This window comes from Cyprinodon variegatus, unplaced genomic scaffold, assembly GCF_000732505.1.
Source record: "Cyprinodon variegatus isolate N-32 unplaced genomic scaffold, C_variegatus-1.0 Scaffold19, whole genome shotgun sequence".
Lineage (NCBI taxonomy): Eukaryota > Metazoa > Chordata > Actinopteri > Cyprinodontiformes > Cyprinodontidae > Cyprinodon > Cyprinodon variegatus.
Window position 1 is genome coordinate 2,075,385 of NW_015150472.1, and position 23,025 is coordinate 2,098,409.

General features: G+C 36.6%; 1 protein-coding gene across 5 annotated transcripts in view; it reads right to left on the minus strand.

Moving 5' to 3' along the window:
- The window catches only part of diaph2 (diaphanous related formin 2), a 497,594-nt gene that overhangs the window by 466,204 nt on the left and 8,365 nt on the right, over window positions 1-23,025 (minus strand). For 4 of the 5 annotated variants that reach the window (XM_015388885.1, XM_015388900.1, XM_015388869.1 and 1 more), the window contains exons 3-4: window positions 7,702-7,734; window positions 5,678-5,854 (exon numbers count right to left, since the gene is read on the minus strand). In XM_015388885.1, the coding sequence (XP_015244371.1) occupies window positions 5,678-5,854; window positions 7,702-7,734 (210 nt within the window). The remainder of the gene's footprint in view (window positions 1-5,677; window positions 5,855-7,701; window positions 7,735-23,025) is intronic. The other variant, XM_015388892.1, reaches the window with a different exon arrangement.

The following is a 23,025-nucleotide window of genomic DNA, read 5'->3' on the forward strand; positions in this document are numbered from 1 at the left end:
TGGGGTTTCTTAGAAAACTTTAACCAATCAATGAAATGCTGTGTTGTGAATTGATGGTATATAAATAAAAGGAATTGATAATTTGTACAGAATACATAAGCTTTATGAAGGAGCACTATTACACATAATGGATGATTGCTTAGAGAAAGAACGATGTCCTCACTAAGAGCTGATTGAAGCAATGCTGCTCCTAAGTGAAAAATCTTTGATTAAAGCCCACTTCTTCCACACAGTTTTCGCCTCAGTGCCATAAAAACATTGGACATATTTTTTAGTGCAGCTTTACTGCTGTGTATTGTGATGAGAGGCTCAGAATTCAAGCTGTGCATATCAAGTTAAACCCTGTAACAAATCACATACTTGCTTTCTACACAATTACCAAGATGGCAGCATGGAAAGTTATTTGGAAGCAGTCGAAATCTCTGCTTTCATGAACACATTCCTGTGCTCAGTTATTAATCTAAAACAAAAATCTATAAAGTATTAATTTGGTTTTCCTTACCACACAGAGTTTATTCCTATATTTTGTCAGTTTCCTTTGATGAATGCTCAGTAATGGGTAATAGGCTATTTCAGCTTAGATATACACACCATAGAGACGTAAGAAAAGGGAAGAGAAAAACATTTGTTGGTGGTCATTAATGCACAGTAGGAGGTTTGGCTGATTTGGCGAGGGTCAGCCCTTCAATTGAAGACAGCAAAACATCCCAGGCTAAAAGTTGTGAGAACAGCTAATAGTGGTGTGTGGGCAAAGTTGATAAAAGTGTGTTTGACATAAAAGAAAAACTGAGAATATATTCAAGATGACAAAACAGATAATGAAGTTGGTCATTATTAGCAAAAAGTAGAAAAATCCACACTTCAGTTATTTTCTGTTTCCAACATCAAAGCAGAACGGTTTCCCGTTTTTCGGTGGAGGCAGTATTGGAATCGACAGTACATAAGCAAATCACCTTTTTTTCTCCCCCTTTTTTCGATTTCATTACCGTAATTACAGCTCCCAACCCGAAGTGTCAGGATCTGTCAAATGTCAGACCAGCAAACATGCCTCTTGTGTCATCTGTCACTGAGCAAATTGAAGCCTGGGTGTAATGTCACGCCGCTGTGAGCACAAACATAGTAATTGAGAGGTGAACTGAGTGACAGGGATGAGCATCCAGGCAGGAAAACAGTGAACAGAGGCCTGATGAAAACCTGGAGCTCTGATCGTATTTTTCTAGCCCCGGCAATAAAGGCTATTGTACGAGAAATACAGAAAAGATAAGCACCACACACACAAACACACACTCAGATGAGCTATCTACAAAAGAACACACAACCTCTGAAATAAAGCCAAAGTAATTCAGCCCCTCTCTTCAAAGAGATGGGGTGGAAGGTTTTTCTTAGATTTCCATCATGAAGTACATGAGGCCAAAAACACACAAACATGACAGGGCCTTGACCCCCACAGAAGTGAGAAGTTTAGTCTTTAACTCTGCAAGTAAATCGTTATTCTAAATGCGTTATACTCAATCTGTCAACAAAGGCTATAAATACGCAAAATCATGTTAAAACTACATCTTTGAGCCAGAGCTCTTTTGTTTCCAAGAACAATGGTTACACAAACATCACTGTGCCAAATGATTGTAGTACGTGCTGTGAGTCATTACTGCTGTAAGGAAATAGGGGCTCTGTATGCAGTTTATTTGAATCTCTCAACACAGAATGAGATTAGCAATTGCTTTCAATCTTTGGAGAGCTGTTTTACTGCAGGGTTCATGTAAACATGCAGCTGAATCGACAAAGCTCTGCAAGCTTGTTAGGCTACATATCAGAACCTGTTGACTTTGTTCCAACACACAAATGCAGAAAGCCTTTAAAATTACTGTTACCTCATCAACTTTTTTTCATTTTATTCGGTAAGAGCCCTGAACTTTGTTAAATTGTATTGGATTTTTGGTGAAAGAGTCAAACAAAGCAGAGCACGGGTTTACAGTAGAATTATTGAATGATAAATGGTTTCAAGGATTCGTTTTTGTTTTTTAAATCTGAATAGTGCAACGTGTATTTAGCCCTCCTCATATTTAAAGCTAAATATAAAAATGTACCTCCTTTTTAATTAATTTTATTTATCACATATGTTTAAAACTATGTTTGATTAGCCTTATATTGAATTTATTGTGGGGTACCAAAAGGGTTCCTAAACTTTTCCAAGCTGCAGCCCCCCCAAAAAACGATTATGGTTTGGTCAGGAAGACCCTGTTATGCAAACTAACAAATTATTCTACAAAATGGGTAAAAAATAAAGATAAAAAAATTAATATAAAATTGTATTCAGCATAAGAATAATAACCTTTGTCAACAGTGTATTATGTTTATCTTTAAAGCTAAAACAAGTCACATTCACACGTGTGTTATTACGAAAGAGAAAAGGCCTTTTCTGTCAGATAAGGAAGGATAGTTCTTTCCTACATAATTTCCCTCAAAGCTAATTTTTAAATCCCTAGTTTTTTGCTAATGTCATATATACCAACACACATTACTATGAATACATATAATAACAATAAATATGTTATATTTAATGAATAATAATGTTTAAAAAATATAATCGTTCATGATGAAAAAGAAAAAATTTACATTTCTTTCTCCACTGGGCTGTTACAAACGATGACCATAAAATAGATAAAAATGTGCTGCTGTAGCTAAACAAAATAATAGATTAAAGGGGTTTAAATACTTCAGGAAAGTTACTGCATGTCAGATGATTCAGATGACAAAATCTGAATACAAGTGGGCAGCGTTATTCGTTTGTTATTAAGCATTGAGTGGAAGAAGCAGAGTGAGCTGCACTGATGGTGAAGGCCTGAGGACAAGAGCTGACAGTACCAACGCTGGGTCATCTACAGCTCTGGTAAAAGAAGAGAATGTGGATTACAGCCTGAATCCAACACTTTGGAGGCTGCATTACAGGGGCTGCACAATGGCACAGATTGCATAGATGGTTTTATGAAAGATAAAAGCAAAGGTCCTCCATTTATGCTGGCCAAATAAAAAAAAAAGTACTCAAAAATCAAACGTAGTAGGAGTATATGAGTGTGCATGTGTTTTACAATTGGGTTAACATTATGTCATAGAGATGTTTTTAAAAAAAACAATCCAAAAAACACTGATATAACTTCTTATGCGATTTTAGAAAATGTAAATAGCAGGAGAAGGATCATTTGATTGAGCAATTAAAACATCTGGAAGTGGGAAAAATCACGTTTGGTTCATTTCAGTGATTTAACATCCAAAAGAAAAGCCATTTTGTTAGCATTTAAGCGACTTGGGTTAAACAAATCGCATTAAAACGGGTTATAGCTCAAAGCAGAAACATAGAAACCCTATTCTTTCTGTAAAGCAAAGGTCCGCTCACTATTAAGGAAAACCTGGCATTGAGGGCATGCAAGCAACTGATTACGTGATGCTCAAAGGTCAAAATATGACTCAGCTAGGAATCAGAGAAATAACTAGCTGTACTTTGTATGAAAGAAGGTACAAACGCTATAAGGTAGTCACCAGGGTCATTTAGTGTTTTCTTCTAAAGAGATGATGCCTAAGCATTCAGTCTTTGCTTTTTGACAGAAGGTTGTCTTAATAACTACTGCTTCAATCCAAACTGAAAAACTTTAATAAACAGTTAGGCTGGTATGGTGTAGTTGCAGACAAACTGTTAAAGATAACCACAAGGTTGACAGAGAAATGTGCATTGGAACAATAAGAAGACATAAATTATCCAGGAATATTACATTTAAGGTTCCCAATTCATATAGAAAAACCCTGAATCCCTAGCTTCTCTGTGAAATTAACTTAAACCAAATCATTGATCTCTGACATTCATCTTGATGACAAAAAAAGAAAGAAATTATTATATGGAAACCCAGTGGCATGTAGATTATGGTAGTTTAAGGAGAAATTTTGAATTACCTTACTATGATGTTATAGTTTATAAAACCTACTCACAACATACCAAGTTGAGCCTTCTCATTCAGATAAATCTCACACTTTCTTTGTAAAATGCAGTCGGCGCTCAATTTGAGTGTTTTTATAAGTGCAAGGTTGTTCTGGTTGCTAAGTGAAAAAAACGTAACCAATATCTAATAAAAAAGAGGAAGGAAGGTCATCTTACTGTTGAGGAGAAAGTGCAAAAAATGATAATACTTTTTGGAGGCTCTGAAAAACAGACTTCTTGACCCCACTGAATAAGGGAGCATGTTCAACAGAAGTGTGTCTCCGGTGAGAGGAAAGATAAGTGCAGACTACATGTGTGACCATATGTTTGAAAAATATAGTGACAAATTAAAACGCACTTCATTCCCAGTCTGTTTAGGTCATCTTTGATGTTTATCTGTCTTTGTTTTGGACAGCAAAGAAAACAGAGCTTAAAAGAAAAAAGAAAGGGATGAGATACTGCTCTGTCCATTTGATGTTTCTTGGGGGGCTTGGTCTGCCGGTGTTCCATGAATCTATGTTGGCCTGTCCAATCTACCACCCTGAGATCTGCTGTGAAAACAGCCCGAGGGTGTGCAGCACCAACAGACGCAAGAAATTGATTAAGTCTGCTCAGACCTGGGTGAAGGTTAACATCTGTATGCAGTGAAGGATATTTTCAAAACGTCTCCCTAGATCACCGACCATATCTTCTGCCCATCTGTCCTGGGATGCCAGAGGAACAAGTTCACCAAGTGACTCAAACGGACCGATTCCCCAGGCAGTAAATACACTTCATCTAAATCTTTGTTCTTGCATTACTGTTGCATCTAAGCTTCATGTTTTGTTTAAAGCTGTATCTATATGCCAAATGTGTCCAAAGCGTGGCCTGGAGGACATTTATGGCAAAGCGCATGATATTGTGAGAGTGCCTGGAGCATATTCCAGATTAAAGCAAATCCAAGCACAGGTTTAGGTGAACTACTGTACCATTTCAAATTTTTGAGGAGAAAATCCAGAAACAAAGTCTTATCACAAAAATCCAAAAACCTTTACTATGAGGCAGAGTTGTACTATAAACAATGGACTAAAATATTATTTCTATTTTATATCTACAGTGAGCTGTAGAACCCATTTTAGAAAAATTCAGAAAATCGTGTTCCTTGCTCTATAGTTTCACATTTATTTTGCTTTGAGAAGATAAAATCCTCAGTCTTATTTTTTGTGTTATTTTGTGGTTGATGTTTTTGGCCTTTCATTTGTTCAGGGATTGCAATTTTCTGCTATATTTAAACAAAATCAAATGATAAATTGTGCTGTACTCATTTTTCATAATTTTCTCTAGAAATTCAATTATTGATCTCTTTTTAATTACTTCTTATTATCATTCAATCTAATATGTAGTTTATTGTTCATCTGGAAGATAACTAGGTGTTACCTTGGTTTTTGAGTCTAAGCAATTACACCTAAATGTGAAAACCTGAATAGGGTTATTACTTTTACCGGCATATTAAAATCCACAGATATTTTATATTATATCCACAGTAGTAAACCAAGTAAGCATAAATACTAAATTATGCCATTTTTTAATCTTAACTTCCATGTTTGATCATTTTTATACAGAATATTTAGGTTTTGTTTGCTAAGTGAACTCAGGAGCTATATTATTTTGAAGATGAAATGCAGGTGCCATTAAAATACAAAAAAAAAAGAAAAAATCTTAGCTCACCATCATCTTCTCGAAGAGGTCAACTATTTCTTTTTCTGAGAGGTTATTGGATCTCTCGTCAAAAAAAGGCTGTGGCAGAGGCAGTTCTGTTTGGGTAGAGTTGGGATCGGTCGGGTGTTGGATGAGAGGCTTCTCCTTCTTTGCCCCTGTTTTCCTGAAACTTGTAATACGGTCTCGCTGAAAGAAAAACAACGTTGAAGAAATTAAAATATTGCACTAAGTGTGTGGGAAGGAGGAGAAGGAAAACATTAGTTTTAGTTTGCCTGTACTATAAACACCACATGCATCAACAGGTTATAAAATGTTCTGCTACTAACAATTATTTTTACCAGAGTTTACAGTAAACATAAGATGATTATATTGAAGACTCAAAAGGTACGACTGCAAACAAAAACATGTAGGTAGAATCACAATCATTATGACCAACATAAAACATTAGTTTTTCTTTATCTTAACACTGAAACCAAATTAAAAAAAGGTTTAAATATCTGCAGATAAGCAATAAGATATTCCATTAAACATGTCAGATCTTTACTTACCGTCAGAGCTGCCATAATAAACTGTTTTGTAATGATGGCATTTAAATAATTCAAGGACATTATTCCATATTCAGTTTATGTTGCGATTAGAAACATTCCTAATTAAATTCAATGGATTAAATCTAGTGACATTAATTCTGTACAGAAACAAAGATGGAGCACATGCGGGAGGGGGGTTCATTGTTAGGTTTATGAAGAAACATTGCGGGAAGTCATGCAAATGAGATGAGGACACTTAAAACATGCATGATAACAAATGATGTACTGAAGATGAATAAATTATTCAATGGATCAAATGTACTGTAGGGTTTACAGTTAGGCTGACTGTTAAAATTGTCCAAATACATTTAAGAGACATTAAACTGATTGATTAATTTAATAACAAATATTTATTAAAAAAACTATTTAAGGAGGTTGTGACTATCGGCTCCCTCCATAATTACTCGCACCCCTGGTACACAAGCCTTAAAATATGTTTTTATTAAAACTGTGAGGTGCCAAGCTCCCTCATGTAGTTAGATTTAATAGTGGGATTAATTAAATTTTCTTACTTCCTATTTGATGTCAATGCTGGCTGGATAAACTTGTTTTGCCTCAGTCCCAATCATTTAAAAAAAATTAAGTATAACCCATTGTGCATTACAACTATAAAAAAAAAACTAGGATTGAACTAAGTTAAAAAAAATATTTTCATAATTTTAATTGGTTTTTGCACATTCAGCTTTAAAGCCTAAAAACATCCCATTTTTGTTGTTGTAGTTAGTTAGCATTAGCTTCAGCGTTTTTGTTCATATTTATTCCCCCCTCCTTCTCAGTTATATAAAGCAACTATAGATAGTCCATGTCCTTATTTGGAACAGGAAATTCTTAAACACATTTTATTACTTAATGTTTTTTTTTTCTCAGAATCATTCTACTTTTAATTAGAGGTTTTTTTCACAAGAAATATATAGAAATATCCAGGATTTATACATCTATAACAGGAGGGAAAGAATGCACACTTAATAGTAATTCACAATAGATTATGAGACCAGTTTATAGTTGTGCATTAAGATTTTTCCACACTAAATTCCCTTGAATAATGTATGCTCCTGACTTTCCAGTGCTGAAGAAAGTAAAACAGTACAGGTCAAGTCTATAGCTCATTAAATTCTTAATATGGAGTTGGAACCCCACTGAATGAATCTGAATATTTCTTTACAAAAGGTTATTTGCAAATTTAGGCTACAGAGAACAAATAAATAATTTTTACATTTACACTTTCTTATACAGGGTACGATAATTATAGAGCAATTTGAGAATTATTTAAATCTACTGGGGAGGAAAAACTAAAAATGAGCTTAAACTCTCTGCTTTTTTATTTTGAATTTGGGCACATTTGATCCATTCATAAATGTCTGCTTCAAGTGTCATGCAGCCATGGACAACAAGTGAAAAATATGTAGAACAAAGCTAGTCACACTAAAATGTAACCAAGCACCTTACCATGTCATCAGCCAGTGTTTTTATGTGTATGTTCTGTTGGAGGGAGGGCACAGAATGAAAACAATACCTAACAGAAAATTGAAATTCCACCTCTTCACATGTTGTTTTCTCAGATTACTTCTCATTTGCGAGATCGTTTCATGAAAAACATGAAGCGTGAATGCCAAATGTAGAGCCTTGTTTAATTTAGAAGACAAATGAGCAAATCTTGAGCATCGTACATGTGGATATGACATTTAATAATCCCAAATAAACGGAAATCAAATAAATGTGTATAGCCCAAGGACACACATTTGAAATGTAACACCCACACATAGAGTAGACATAGGCCAGTTATTGGTATCCAGGTAAACCATGTTTTTAAAAACATGCCATATGGATTTTTTGGCTATATGGTGCAGAGACTAATGCCAACAAATGCAGTATAATTGTTTTTTTTCATAATTTAATAAAAAATAAATTGTTTCAATAATACTAGACTGAGGCACTTTAACCCAAGGTTATACCATGACAAACTAATAATGGCCAATGCCTAGACAGTTTACATGAATCTTAAATAAAACCTATAAAATCCTTCACCCACACTGGTTTGTCCACTGTAAACATGCGGGTTAGTTTTGCTTAAATCAAGTTGTGTATCAAATCATCAAAAAGTTGCACCCAATGCCGAGGCACAAAGAGTGATTTAATTTCTACGACACTGCCTCTGAAGAACATCTCTTGTGGTGACAGGCACTGGAAAGATTTACACCAGAACTTCGGCTTGAACAGATGTTTATCTTCTCCTCAAACACAATAAGAAAATCTGCTGCCACAGGCTTGTGGCTCAGCAAGGGACGGCCGTTTGAAACACACCTCAAATGGGAATCGGTAACAACTCTGCCATATGTTGTGGCACTAGGCTGTAAAGTACTAATGAGTCAGGAGATGTGGGGCTGTGATGGTCATAAAGCTTGCCTCCAGCCGTGGATTTCTCTACTCTTCTAATCAGGAAACTAGAGATACTGGGGCGAGACAACAAATCGGCATAACCTGAATCTCTCTCTGTGAGTCTCCATCAGTTGTCTCCCTTGGCAAATCTGTATAGACCCTCAAATTGCCTAATCTGTCACTACCTTAGTCTGCAACAGCTGATCAACAGTTGGGTGATTAAGCGATTAACACAAGAAAAAATGTAAATCTTTTGCTGGTTTCATGTGTTCCCTGAAGTACTATTCCATATCAACATATCAGACAGGTCGTCATCAGCATGCATCATATCAAGATGATTCCAATAGCTTCACTTTCCCTGCAGGAGCCATGTAACCACCTGGGCTTGACTAATCCAGACAAACAGCAGTTCCACAGAGGCTAAATTAGTTGCATTTAACAAAGCCGCATCACTACTCATAACAACACCCTGACCTGAGCAACAACTTTTCCCATTACTAACTCAAAGCGTATGTGTCATTAAGCTCAGCATTCGCAGGCAGTCAAAAACTGCGTGAAACAATAGCTAATTTACAGACAGAGTACTTAAACATTTTCTAATCAATTTAACAACAATCAAACCACTGTTTGGTTAATTGCCTTGACTTGAGGGCCTTTCTTTGCCCATTATCTTGGCAGCATCGCAACATTGCAATTAAACACCTAACAGTTAAGCTTCTATGTCCTCTGGGCTTTGTGTGCTTATTAAAGTAAACTTTTTCATCATAATAAATGTTTATTACCAAACACATATTTCCGCTAAATAACCTAATCAAATTAGCTCTGGGTCCCTCCTTAATCAAATCTGATCATGAGTCCGTGCAGATCCTCAAAAATGAAAACACAAAGCAATATCCCACAACTTGAAAGGCAATCTGGGCACACAGAGCTGAACCAGTATGCACATTTCACCAAACAACTTCTAATATTGCTATAACTAACTTCAGCTGAATGTGAAACATATTGTTGAATTGCTCCATTTATTGGAAACCCATACCAGGTGGCGCATGTAATAACCTGACTTCTGAGAGGGAGAGAAGATAAATGTTGCTTCAGAGTGACTATAACTCCACAGCTTTTAAAAAGCAGAGTTCCTGCGCTCAGCTAATTTAACTTGAGCATCTGTATGGTGTATTTAATTCACTCACTGGAACTATCACTATAAAAATCAGAGACCCCAATGCCTTTGTAAAACAACTTGAAGGAAATTAGTTTTTACTTTAATTAGTTACAGCCATAGAAAGTTATTGTCTGGATATACAATGTTGTGGAAAAAAAGCATTTCTCTTGTAAGAGATTTCTTGTTTGTTTTTTTTTTTTTTTGTTTTTTTTTGTTCAACTAAAATGTTTCAGGTTAGACACATTTAAATATTAAATATAATGATAGTAAATTCAAAATGCAGTTTAAGAAAAAAATACTGTCCAAGCCATGTGAAATAGTATTAGTCCCTAAACCTAATAGCAGCTTGTGACGAACTTGGCAGCAGCTATCATCGATAAAACTACTATCAAAAAGTGACGAGTCTGAAATCGATGTGGAAAAAAATAAGTAAAAAAAAAAAAATGGCTGACTTGTTGAATTTAATGATACTTTTTCCTTTTAATAAATTAGGATATTTAAACATTAAGAGCCTGTTTAAAATCCTTCCACATCTCAATATAGACTGACTAGTCTACTTGAAAGGCTGATATTCTTTCAGATGTGGAGTAATTTTAGTGCGGCAGCCACTCCTAGGTAAGTTCTCCACTGCTTTACGTTTCTTTTATTTTTCAATGTTTATATAATGGCTCTCAGTGTGTTGCGTTCAAGTCCCAAATGTCTGAAATCAGTTCATCTTGTCTTGCTATTGAGATAATTTAGCCAACTCTCTCAGCTTTTTACCCTGCAGCACCACTAAGAGTCATCTCACCATGAAGTCCTAGGAGCTCTCCAAACAAGTCAGGGACAATGTTAAGGAGAATAGGTGGGTTACAAAAAAAACATCTTAATCTTTGATCAACCAAGTTGATCAACGCCTCTTGGATAAGAGGCGAAATGCCTTTTAGAAAACTTCACGCCCGGTTTCCTAAACTGAACTTTCAAGCTTAAACATGACCTGGATGACTGAAAATCTTTACAGATATTAACCAAGTGTCTTCAAATCGATTACCTTTTTATTGAAAGACCATGGTACCTCAACACGCCTGCCAGGAGACGGGTACCCAGTAAAACTAAGAACAGTCAGCAAAGACATTATTCAGAGAGGCAGAGACCAATTTTAACAGAACTCCATGGCAAAGGCCATGTGGATGGTGTTAAATTCAAAGGATATCCTTGAGCAAAACCTGCATAGGTCTGCCTGTTATTTCAATTGAGGTTTACCTTGTGGCGAAATAAAATATTCCACCAGTATAATTATCTAAGGGGAAAACTTTTCAGTGTGTTAGAACAGCCTAGTGAGTCTTTACCTCAACCCAACAGAGACTGTGTAAATTAAAGTGTGCTGGGGTGAATAATTCATGGAATCATCCAAATATTACCTAGCCTGATAAACCAGACTAAATGTGAGATTAAATGTGTAATTTCGTCTGGCCCCGATTGATGAGATATCACAAGATTATTGATGAGAACAACCCGTTGTTTTTCAAACCATGTCTGTGCCTATTGGCCAACGCTCTAACCAACTGACTGTGACGTTGAAGCTGGTGGGGGAGTGTAAACAAACAGCCTGTCGGTAAAACGGTGAATACGTCCCTCTTAAAAATAAATGAGTGTAGAGCCTCTTCCTGCTCGCGTTTCAACAAAAACCCAGAGTCTAATCCTTCAGAAACAGATTCTAAAGCAGAGTCAAACGAGAACTGTTTAATAGTTGTTGCCATATTCCTTGTAGGGATTTCTCCAGCCTTCGCGCAGCATTGTCATCCCTCCCTTAAAACCCAGCCTGCTTGCATCCAGAAATTCACAACACATCTCTGCGTTGTGATTGGCCTGCCAGTTCTAGGGCCTTGGGCATTGATCGAGGCTAGACCACTCACAGGCAAAAATTATTTTGGCTGCTGGCGGGTGGGGCTAGTTTACTAGGATATATATTACTAAAAAAAAGAACTTCTGAAACAATGACAGTAAAAGGCACATTAAAACATCAGCTTATTTAATATTCTTTGTGCCAAGTTGCTATATTGAGTCCATTAAGAATAGAAGAAACATAAAGCTTGCATTCAATCAAATACAACAAAGTCCACCAAAGTCAGGCATTAGTGACGTTCTTTTTCCAATCAGAAAATTACCCATATTATCTTCATGTAATCAAATAAGATGAACATTATTCCTTCTGAGCAATTCCAGGGAGTGGTATCAGACAGAACTGAATTTCCATCTAACTGAATTAGACAAGAATAAACAGTTTAAACTGCCTGATTTTTCTTAATGGTCAACTTGGCCAATATGTATTTCCCTTTATGCTTTGCATGTGAACAAACACTATTAAACATTTTAGGGGTAACTATAGACAACCACATAGGCCAAGCTCATGATCAGATGTTGGGAGTCATATAAGTAATCTACAAAGCTTAATCTTTCTGTTTTTTTCTGGTTAAAATTTCTTATTTTATACTTATCAGACCCTGATCCAAACTGTTGAATCGGAATTAGAGCTGTCGATAAGACACTTATTTTCCCGAAAGACTATGGAGAAGTGGGAAATATTACGTACTCCTACCCATCAACAGTAATGCACAATTAAAGCACTTAAAGGTGGAAATGCAATTATTAGGACAGGGCTTAAGGTCAAACTGTGTCTTGAATTAAGCTCTAGGGGGCACAATAGGTCACAGAGAGGTTATTAGCATCATTACTTTTATTGTTCAAGAGATTTCAATAAGTTATAAGCAACATATTGTGAATTCAATCTCATACAACTAAATAGATTTATAACTTAAATATATACACCTCTTTTCTTTTTCTTTTTGTGAAAAGAATTTTGCCCAATCCACAAAAGGCAGGCTCATGCCCGTGTCTATGTTTCACAGATGGGTATAAACCAATTCATCAGTAGACTAATATTTTGAGCTGATGAATTTGAACCGCTGTCAAAATAATCAGTATTGGCCTTAAAAAAAATAAAATAAACCTGTCTGTTTATAGAGGTGGTTGTGTAGGAGAGAACTGCAGCTCTTAGAGCATCCCTTTTCTTCAGAGATCAAAATAAACATTTCTTCGTCCCTGGCAATTTTCTGCATCTCATGAATGTTAGTGATTTTCAAGAGAAGAATTTGTTTAGTTGACTGCCCTAACTGGACCTCAGCTCTCCCCCAGAACAGCTCAAATCATGCCCTAACTGTTCTCCACACACTCTGCATAACCCTGCTCTTTTTGCACAAAAGGTTTTTTTTTAATGCAGCTGAATTTTCATTAATATGAATAGAGCTATTTGAAGCCACCCATCAGATGAAACCAAGTAATTGCACTTTAACATGTTCAGGTGAGTCAGAATTCGGCATCCCAGCCTGGCTATTCTGAGTCAGCTTCAGGAACTGCCTCTCAGGTCAGTTTGCTGCTTTGTGAGCTTGCCTTCTTTACTTCCGTTTATCATATATGTATATATAAATATATATACTTTTTTTTTTTTTCCACAATTGATTCTTTGAATAAAAGAGATATAAGCCCTCTGATATAACCAAAATAAGGGGCCCTCTGCTATTGAGTAATAGGTATTGGACACAAAAGTGAAGCACATTTAAATTAGACAAATTGAATCTGAACAACACTTAGTACTAATAGCAAATAAATGCCATGTATTAGAGCACATTAGGCAGGGCAACAAGCAAAGGGAAGATAAAAAGCAGCTGATCCATTAAGAGGATCCATTTAAAATGCAGCAACAGGAAACTTTGACTGAAACTAAGCTGCCAAAAACAAAGCCAGAGACCTGAGGAGTTTGCTAATAGAACTAAAACATCACCTACAAATCAATATCCTCTAAAACTTGGATGTCATCATGCCTCTAGTAGCTCAGAAAACACCCTTCTATTGTTTATAGTTTCTGGAAAATGGTAACTTCTGAAAAGAGGAAGGAAACAGAGTGCAGCTAAGATTTGAACGCCTTGACAGGAGATGACCTAGCCATGTGACTGCAGACGAGCACACAACTGCCCTCGGGTCATCCCCATTTCTGATAAGAAATGTTCTATTGCTGTTACCCTGTGTGGAAAAGATACAAAGCCATTAAAACGGCAGAGGTTTCAAAGGGGCTTTTCTAGACAAACAATAACCACTGCACTATTCGTGCTTCACAGATTACTAAAAATATGCTAGCGATTGTTTTTAAAAACCACAGACCTGCAGAACCCTGCAAACTTGAGTGCAGAGTGTTCTTCTACAGTTGTTATTACAGCTACATAAATATGATATACCTAAGGAACTTTACACATGACCGAGGTTTTAAAAAAACTATTTCATACAATGTCTTTGACAAGTTTTCCTTTGAAATGAGCAAGGGACCAAACAAAGGCCTATAACTTCAACCAGGAGCTCACAGTTTTAAAATGCTCTGATATTTAATATAAGGTTTATTTTAATCATTCCATTAAATAAACTGTGATTTAGAGATTATCAGACACACAGCTGTGTGTGATTCCACCATAACTTGACCCAGGCATTGGCTACGCTGCCTGGGATTTGATCTGAAACACTACTGGGCAGCAGGATGTGTAAGGAGCCAAGACACCAGCTGGAAATAAAATCAAAATCTCCAGAAAGCTTTTGCCAGCAGAGGGAACCAGGGAGAATAGAACAGAAAAGTCTTTATTGTCACTGTACCAGGGTGGTACAATGAAAATTGAAGGTGCTTGCAGTGAGCTAGAATACACCACAGATAAAAACAAGTGACATGAAATATTTAAGAAATTTAAAAGAGTGCACTAAGGTTTCCTGTTAAGATGGCTGCACTGTCTTTGGGCTTGATAAAAACAGAGGACCAGCACCAAGAAATTACATTCCCCGCCTGAGATTATCACTAGCATATGAAACTTTGCACACATGCAGCTGGGTTCTGTCTCTCCGCTCTTCCTTCAGATTCTTGAATCATCATCAATTGGAGTTAATTTTGTTTTCCATCTGTAAAGACAACTTTATCCCACAATCCATAGCTTTTTCTCTGTAACCCCAGGTAAGGCACTTCTGATGCTGTCTCTGGTTTAACAGAAGCTTAACATGAGGAATGTGACAGCTGTAGCCCATGTGCTGGATTTGTGTGTTGTGGCTCTTGAAGCACTGACCACAGCTGCAGCTCATATCATGTGACTCTCCCAAAACTCTTCACATTTGCTTCGTAAAATACTGTCAAGGCTGCAGTTATGCTTAACCTTTGTTCTTCTTTTAAACATACCTTTTACTTACACTAAGCTGTCCAACAATATGATAATATACAGTAATACCAGCTTTTGTTTGTAGACCTTCATGACTAGGATTATTTGTGCCCTAGCATCAGTGACTGACTGATGAACAATTGTCCAGTCAAAGGTCTACCCCATGATTAACTAGGACATAAAAAATCATTGTTTTTGCTCTGATGTAGCATCTACATATCTTAATTTTTATCTTTCAATAAACAGAGATAAATACTTGAATTTGTTTGTTTTTTGTATCAATTACTGAAATAAAAATGCCTTTACTTATGTTTCACTCTACGGAGTGGCTTCAATATCATAGTTTCTGTGTTTTTTAAGTATATGCAACAGGTATTTTTTGCCATATATATTTTGAAATATACTTGTGGCTATTAAAGCTGAGCAGCACCTTTAGTGAAAGACTTTTACCCCCTGTTTGTAAAAAGCAGTACTGCAGGTCATTCATCCCTGCTGCAATCAGGCTCTACAATGCGACACTACGACGGCAGTATATTGTGAATTGTATAATGTGCAATTAATATTTGATAATCTGTGCAATAACCTGTTTCTCTACAGTTGAGACCCACTGCAATAACTATGTATATCAATATCAATATCCATCCATATTAATACCTTGTTAACACCCTGTGCAATAACCCTGCATAATAATCCTACTAAAAAAGAATAAATAATAATGAAAAAGCTGTCATATGTAGACGCACTGTGTATACTGTATATATCCCATGCACCTTTTTCTTCCTTTGGCACCTTCTTCTTCTCTTCTGACTATTTGACTATTTACAAGGAAATGGGAAAGACATTCATTCTGTACATCTGGCTACAGCAGCTTTGTCAGAACGTCCTCCTGTCATTAATTACCAAACTGCTGGTTGCAACTATGACCATATTGAAACGATGATTCATATCCTGCCACATAAAAAGTCATGCCTGTGCTCATAAACAGCCCATGTCTTGAGCAACCCATTAAATGTCCGTATTGTCTTAGGTTACCAGGTAACCAGTGCTATAAAAGGCTTGTGTTTAAATTAAACCAGTGAATCTGTAGGTTTTCTCCATTGTCCTACTGAAGCATTCTGAGCCACTTCCGGTCTCCCACTTCCTGAATGAAATCATAGCACTTATATATGGTCAATTTCCTGCTGGTTTTTCACACCTCCCTTAGCAGTGTTGTTTTCTTTTTTTACTGAATAGCACAAAAACAGAATGACAAACTACTAAGGAAAGCTTGACAGAATTATAAGACTGACCAAACTGGATTGAGGCAATAAAGACCCTCATGAAGTGCTCATCAAGCTGACAACTTTGGCTCCCCACAAGCTAACGATCCCCACAGGCTTTCCTCAAACTCATATATCAAAGTGCTGAAATCCTCAAATGCCACAGTCTCCAACAGGCTTACCACAATTATCCATCAAACATGACTTCCAATGTAATACTGACAAACTGCCACAAGATTTAAGATCCTTCATTGCCGTGTTTGCATTATTCTAACTTTAAAAAAAGAGCACTTCTGTATTTTTTGACTTTCTCTTAAATTTTTATTTTCATTGTAAAGCATGTTTGGGTGTGTTTTAAAATAGTCATTTGTCAATAACATTTTAAAACAGGGGCTGGGATTTCTAACTTTCAGTTATCTGATCAATCTGATAGAATTGCTAAATTGTACAGTATGTTGCGCTGTTCCTTCCTAGACATTTAAGGTGCTTATCTCAGATTGCTATTACTACACTATTGCAAAACTGCCCAATTATATCCTTAATGGTTTAACCTAATTATCAATTAAAACAAAGGATTATATATATTTATAAAATCTGTTTTTTTTATAAAGTCGAATTAAATTTAAAAATATCAAAAGAAAACATATCAAAATATATTGTTGTACCTTAAAGTACTATAAAATTACAGGGAAAAGCCTATTATACAACAGGTAATAAATGATAAAGCATAAGCAGATTCAAGGACTTTGTTTGGGTTACAAGGACTAACATGCTAACAAGGACTAAGTGCACTCCTCGCAAAGCATTATGGGATTTGCAGTCACAGCGGCCCGCTGTCACTATAGGCTGCAGCTACCTGAAAGTGGTGACAAATAAAGATTGTGCAGGCACCGTACAGGGAGGCAGAGTCACATGACGGATGGGGAGCAAAAAGTAGTGATCAACTGTCCAAACGATCAGTTAACAGAGTTCTCTATTAATTCCACTATATAGCCCCCGCTCTATATAGTGAGCGAGGGGTTTAGGGTAAGGACATTCGACACAGCCAGCCACTCTCTGTGTCTATAGACAGAAACCTCAATGATTTTAGTTGTGCTGGTTTGTCAGCAAAAAACATTGGAAACTCTGAGCTTTATGATGGCATTAAGAAGCCAGATTTCTCTCCACCCTTTAAACATTTTTCTCCAGTGGAAGCACTTTATTGAACTTAGATTAACCTGTAATTAGAGGCATGTGTTTAGAGGAGGTGTTAACCAAAAGCTGACGGAAGACAGCATGCATATCAATTCATGCTTCGCTACGACTGACGTTTCTGGTAAAGAATTAGCTTTAGCAACATCATTTTCTCTGTGCCTGAGCTCAGTGAAGAAGACATTTATCTTTAGAAGTTGTCTACATACTTTAACCTCCCTTCTAATTATTGCATCCTCAGCCTTAAGCCTGTTTGAAGAGAAGCAACAATTGTGCAATCATGTGCTTCCTAAAATAAAGCATTTTGGTGATACAGCTGCTGTAAGAAAGGGAGGGAGAGCAGTTTGTTAGGCCTCCAATTAAAACTAAAAAGTGTTGTTTTTTTATTCAGCCCCTCAGTGGATAAATCTACATATAAATCTTTATTTTAAAAACTCAGATTTCTAGTTAAACACCTTACCATCCCTAATTCAATCCCAGGTGGAGCCTGGGTTATGCATTAATGCTGGCTTTCCTTGTTTCAGATATAGCAGCCTTTTGTTGCTCTCTAGACATTTAAAGACATTACTGTAGCTTCATGCTCCAAGCCTCAACAGTTTAACGGGACAAATTGTGAAACTAATATATAGCCTTTAAAATGGCAAGCAGCAGCTTAATGCAACAAACATCAGGCGGTCTTTTATTTCAGAGGCTAAGAGACTGTTGTATTTCTGCCTAAAAAGGTAAAGAACTGTAACATAAAAGCATCATTTATCGTGAAATGAAACTAAGAACTATGCTGCATTTTGATACGAGAGCATTAAACAACTTTTGCATGTTCAGCTAAAACTGACACAGGCCAGACCTGTTTTTTTTCCCCGTGACTTCCCCTTTTGTTTTCAGGCCTGATCATCACCCATAAAGATCCCCACATGTCACAGGGAATGACTGGAAACAAATTTCTGTTGTGAGGTTTGCTTTGGGATAAACAAATTTAATGTGAAGACAAGGCCCTGCACTACCATCACACCACTTGTTAGTCAGGGGAATAGAAGAAAAAACCTTTCCCTTATGATCATTGCAAAGGATGGAGTATTTCTTAGACTGCTTGAATGTCTTGTGGGACTTTTGGGAATCATGAATGCATTCATTACACAAATTACTCATTAAGCCTGTACTTCAATGTCTTTCTTTTTCCATTTCAGTATATTGAGCAAATCTCAATGAGCTCTATGCACAACTGCCCTACTTCCTGAATTTAAGACATCTCTTTTCTTCCCTGTCTTTCATTACTGGATGGACTGATTAATCCAGGTGTGTCTGGCCATGGTTACTGAGGTCAGGCACACCTGGATTAATCAGTTCATCAGTCCATCCAGTAATGAAAGACAGGAAACTAAAGAGCTTCCTTAAGTTCAGGAAGTAGTGCATTTCTGCATAGTGCCCATTGAATAGGAAGCTGTTCTGAGTAGGAATACATCCTAAAATAGGTTTTTGAGATAGATATTTTGAATCTGTGTACATATGTGGCCCCATTTTTGTGCTTTTACAAAACAACAAAAATGAACAATCCTTATGCAAGACTTCAATAATTTTAAGGGACTGTAAATACCCACGTCTTCTGGGGAAAGTATTTAAAAGAACTGGTCTAATAAGTTGTGAGAACTTTTTTTTTAAGCAAATATAGCTCAACCTACAACAAATAACCCATCAACTAAAACTCTTTACATATTCTACAGTTAATTAAACTGAAGCAGTTACTAACCTCTGAAGTATCTGCTGAGGCTTGTTAAATTGGTCTACCTCTTCATGCTTATAAAGCATCTATGTGACAGACTGCATACCAACAGCTGCATCAAAATTTGATGTTCCGTACAGTAACTTTGTTTTTTTCCACAAACGCCTACTGAAACTTTCTGTTCCAGCGTTCTTTAAGTGCTCCTCAAGACCCACTGCCCTGCGTGTTTTAATGCCAGCCTGCTCCATCACACCTGATTCAAACTGATTGCTAATTAGCAGCTTTTTGCTGAACTTGATGCCATGCTGAGGAGGTAATTTAATCATTGAAATCAGCTGTGTTGGAGCAGAGACACATGTGAGCCATGCGGGGCAGATGGGTTAAAAAACAAAAGCATCAAGTTTATTTCAGCACTTTTGTTAACAACTTTCCCTCATTTCATTGAAAAACAGTGCACTGTCACACTGCTGCTGACAAGTTAACTTTGCTAACATATATTGGATCTCTCACAAGTGTTTTGAAAGTATTTCGCTTTACATGTTTTCTTGAATAGTGAAATGTTTCTTTCCTTATGGTGCATTGTTAATGCTGGTCTGATCCAGCGATTGGTCTAGGATAATTCTGGGCCAGTGTCCTGCACCTTTTTTGTCTTTCCTTTAACACACCTAAATCAAATAATTAGGTCATTAGCAGGGCTGTAGAACCCGTAGAACTGGTGCATGCTGAGGAGATAATTCAGCCATCTGTTTCAGGTCTGCTCATTCAGGGACATAGGATATGTCCAAAACATGCAGGACATCGGCCCTTAAGGATATGAGATTGACAGCCTTATATTAGAGATTTTTAAAAGTGATCAATTTCCACCTTAGTTTTAGGGGCAGCATTGCTCCATTAGCCTACTTTGCTGACCGAGAAGAAAACAGAAGAAGAAGAAAGTCCATCTTGGTCAGGGTCAAAAGCAGTTAATCCATTCCCTTTCTGCCATCTAAATCACAACAAATACTTCATCCAGCAATATTCTGACCTGACCTGCCACATCCTCATGCTGTCGTCCTCTCTCTTAATAATCAACACGGTAACACCTGCCAATCAATTGTAGAGGCTTGTCAGCGAATTACCAATTGTCTATTTGTCCTGACCCTGACCAGGAACGCACTCCTACAATGTGGCAGAATGTTGCCTTGGAAAGCATAGCAGACAAGAAAAAAAACATGTAATAAAAGGCAAAATGTTGTCAGTGGAGAACATGCAATTCAGAGACACATTATTTAAAGACATTTAGCTTCCCATCCGGGAAGCTTTTTTAATTCCAAATGTCCCTATTAGGTTCAGTTCCAGGCTTTATAGAGTAGCCCAACACAAAGCCTTATTTTGGCTTAGAAAACATGCAAATTGAATCAGAAGAACAGGCCCGTGCTTTGTAATGGGAAAGGCATTGAGGTCTGTGTTAGCCTGCAATATCTGATACTGGCTTATGTCTCTGAAAGGGAAGTCGTTAAGGTTGTTGTTGGCCTGGCTGACCAAGTGAGACTTCTTGTTCCCCTGCCTGGTGATGAGGATTATGATAGCGGGAAGGAATCCGCTCTATCGCTGCATTGTAGGTTTTTGAGAGCTGAAACCTGAGTCCATCCCTTCTGTTTAAGTTGCTTTTTCTCTCTTAACACAAATGGCTTCCCTCACACCTCTTTTAAACCACATTTCTTCTTCTTCCACAATGTGAAAATTCTGGTCCTCAAAAGAATGTCCTTTGTATTTTAAGTAAAAATATTCATTCACTTGGCAAATCATCTTATTTACCTATTCAAATTAAGGGTAAATACAATTAATTTAAGAATTTTTTACTTAATTCTAGAATGTTTTTGCAGTGTAGCTAGAGTGCTTATGTATTTAAGCAGCATGGAGGTCCAGCCACCTAAGCACAGTTTAAGTCAGATACAAGTTAAATAACCATACCTTTTTCTTCTGAATTGTGGGAGTCCTTTGTTGTGCATGGGCTATGTTATAGGCTTTTAAATCATTTAAATAATTTCTTTATTCAAAAGAAATTACATTTCTTTTGAATAAATCCATATGAATCTATAACAAAAAAATATTGAAACTATATCTAATTCAACCTGCTGGTATGGGCTTTAAATATTGATATACAGCCCAATTATAAATGTGATAAACATAACCCCACTCATCATGATTGAAAAGGCCCATAACATAGCCCTTACATTAAAAAAAAGACTCCCAACTAGTGCTCAGATAAGCCACAACAAGATCATAGTGGTGAAAGTGCCAGGGAACGTTTATCTGGTCTGTTTCAGTCTCCTGGACAGATTCAGAGCATTATAAAAAAAACCTTCAAAGGTTTGCTGTGAAAACACTATTATTTTTTGAATTTTAGATGTTTGTAAAAGTATAATTCTCACATCCATTTCTCCAGCCCCCACCCCAAATTACTTTCCACTCATTTCACAGCTCTTAATTTCTGCCATATAAACAGGTTGTTTGGCTGGATAGCCACTGGCTAATTATCCCTTCCTCATTTAGAAAATTAAAAATAATTTCTAAATCATTACTGTAGTAGAGGTCTATTTCAACAGTTTTATTAATCTAGTTTACTAAAAAACTAGTGCTGATTACGTACTTTACAAACTGTCATAACATGCACTTGTCACAGATGCTACTGTCAAACACCATCACAGACATGGCTGTCAGCTTTACTACAAGCCCTGTAACATGATGCCAATGAATGTTATGTCAAGAATTTCTCAAATGTGTTTACACTTAAAACATGTCAGCATGCTCTGCTAGTTGAAAAGCTTGTTTTGATGGATTATCATGAAGACACAAATCTCACCCATAATTTCCATGTTATTAAGCTCTTTTTGATACTTTACAGGATCACCTTTTTTGGGGCTGACATGTAGATTTTTAGACAGTCCCTCTGTAAAATATAGCTCAAGTTCAGTCAGACTGATCTGTACATGTCAACTTTAAAATTGTGCCACATGTTCTCAGTTTGATCAAGCCCTGGATGTAGATCCATTTACTGTTGATGATACTGATACTGAATGATAAAACTTTTAAATTTCAGGTATTTTGCAGCTTCAAAATGGGTTATCTTTTGAAGCTGCCCCATGTTTAACTCTATAAATCCTCCAATCACCTCTGATCAGCTTCCCTATCCTTACAGGAAAGGAAAAAAAAAACCTTAGCTTGATGCTGCCACCATCACATTTCACTGTAGGGACAGGATTTCTGGTATGAGGCTGAGCAACACAGACCTTTACGTTCCAATTTGCCTTCAACAGCCCAGGGCACATTTGTCAAATGCATGGCTTGTGGAAACCTTCCGCAGTACTTTATGACTCAACCATGAAGACAAGATTTCTGTAGCACATGACTCATGGTTGTCTTCCCAACAGATCTGCCATCAGAGCTGTGGGTAAATCCAGCTCCTCCACAGGTTCGTAGGTTAATGCTCGCCTGGTCTGGCAGTTTAGTTATACTGGCCTGGTCCTGACTGGGCAGGAGTTGTGTTATACTCATTCTGTTTCGAATGATGAATTTATTAGAGTCCTGTGAGTTTTAGCTTTATCAAATTTAACCCCGCTATTAAACACATTTATGATGCTTTTTCTCTTTTAAAAAAATGCCCATGCAGAACAGCTGTTTCTTTTAAAGTAAACATTAAATGACACAAAAAAGGGACTCTATTTACATTGCCAGTGTTTTCTCAGGCTGCAGTGGGCAGAGTTGATTTAGCACAAAAAATATGAAATTTAATAAAATGTTAAAAAGATTAAAACTATATATATATATATATATATATATATATATATATATATATATATA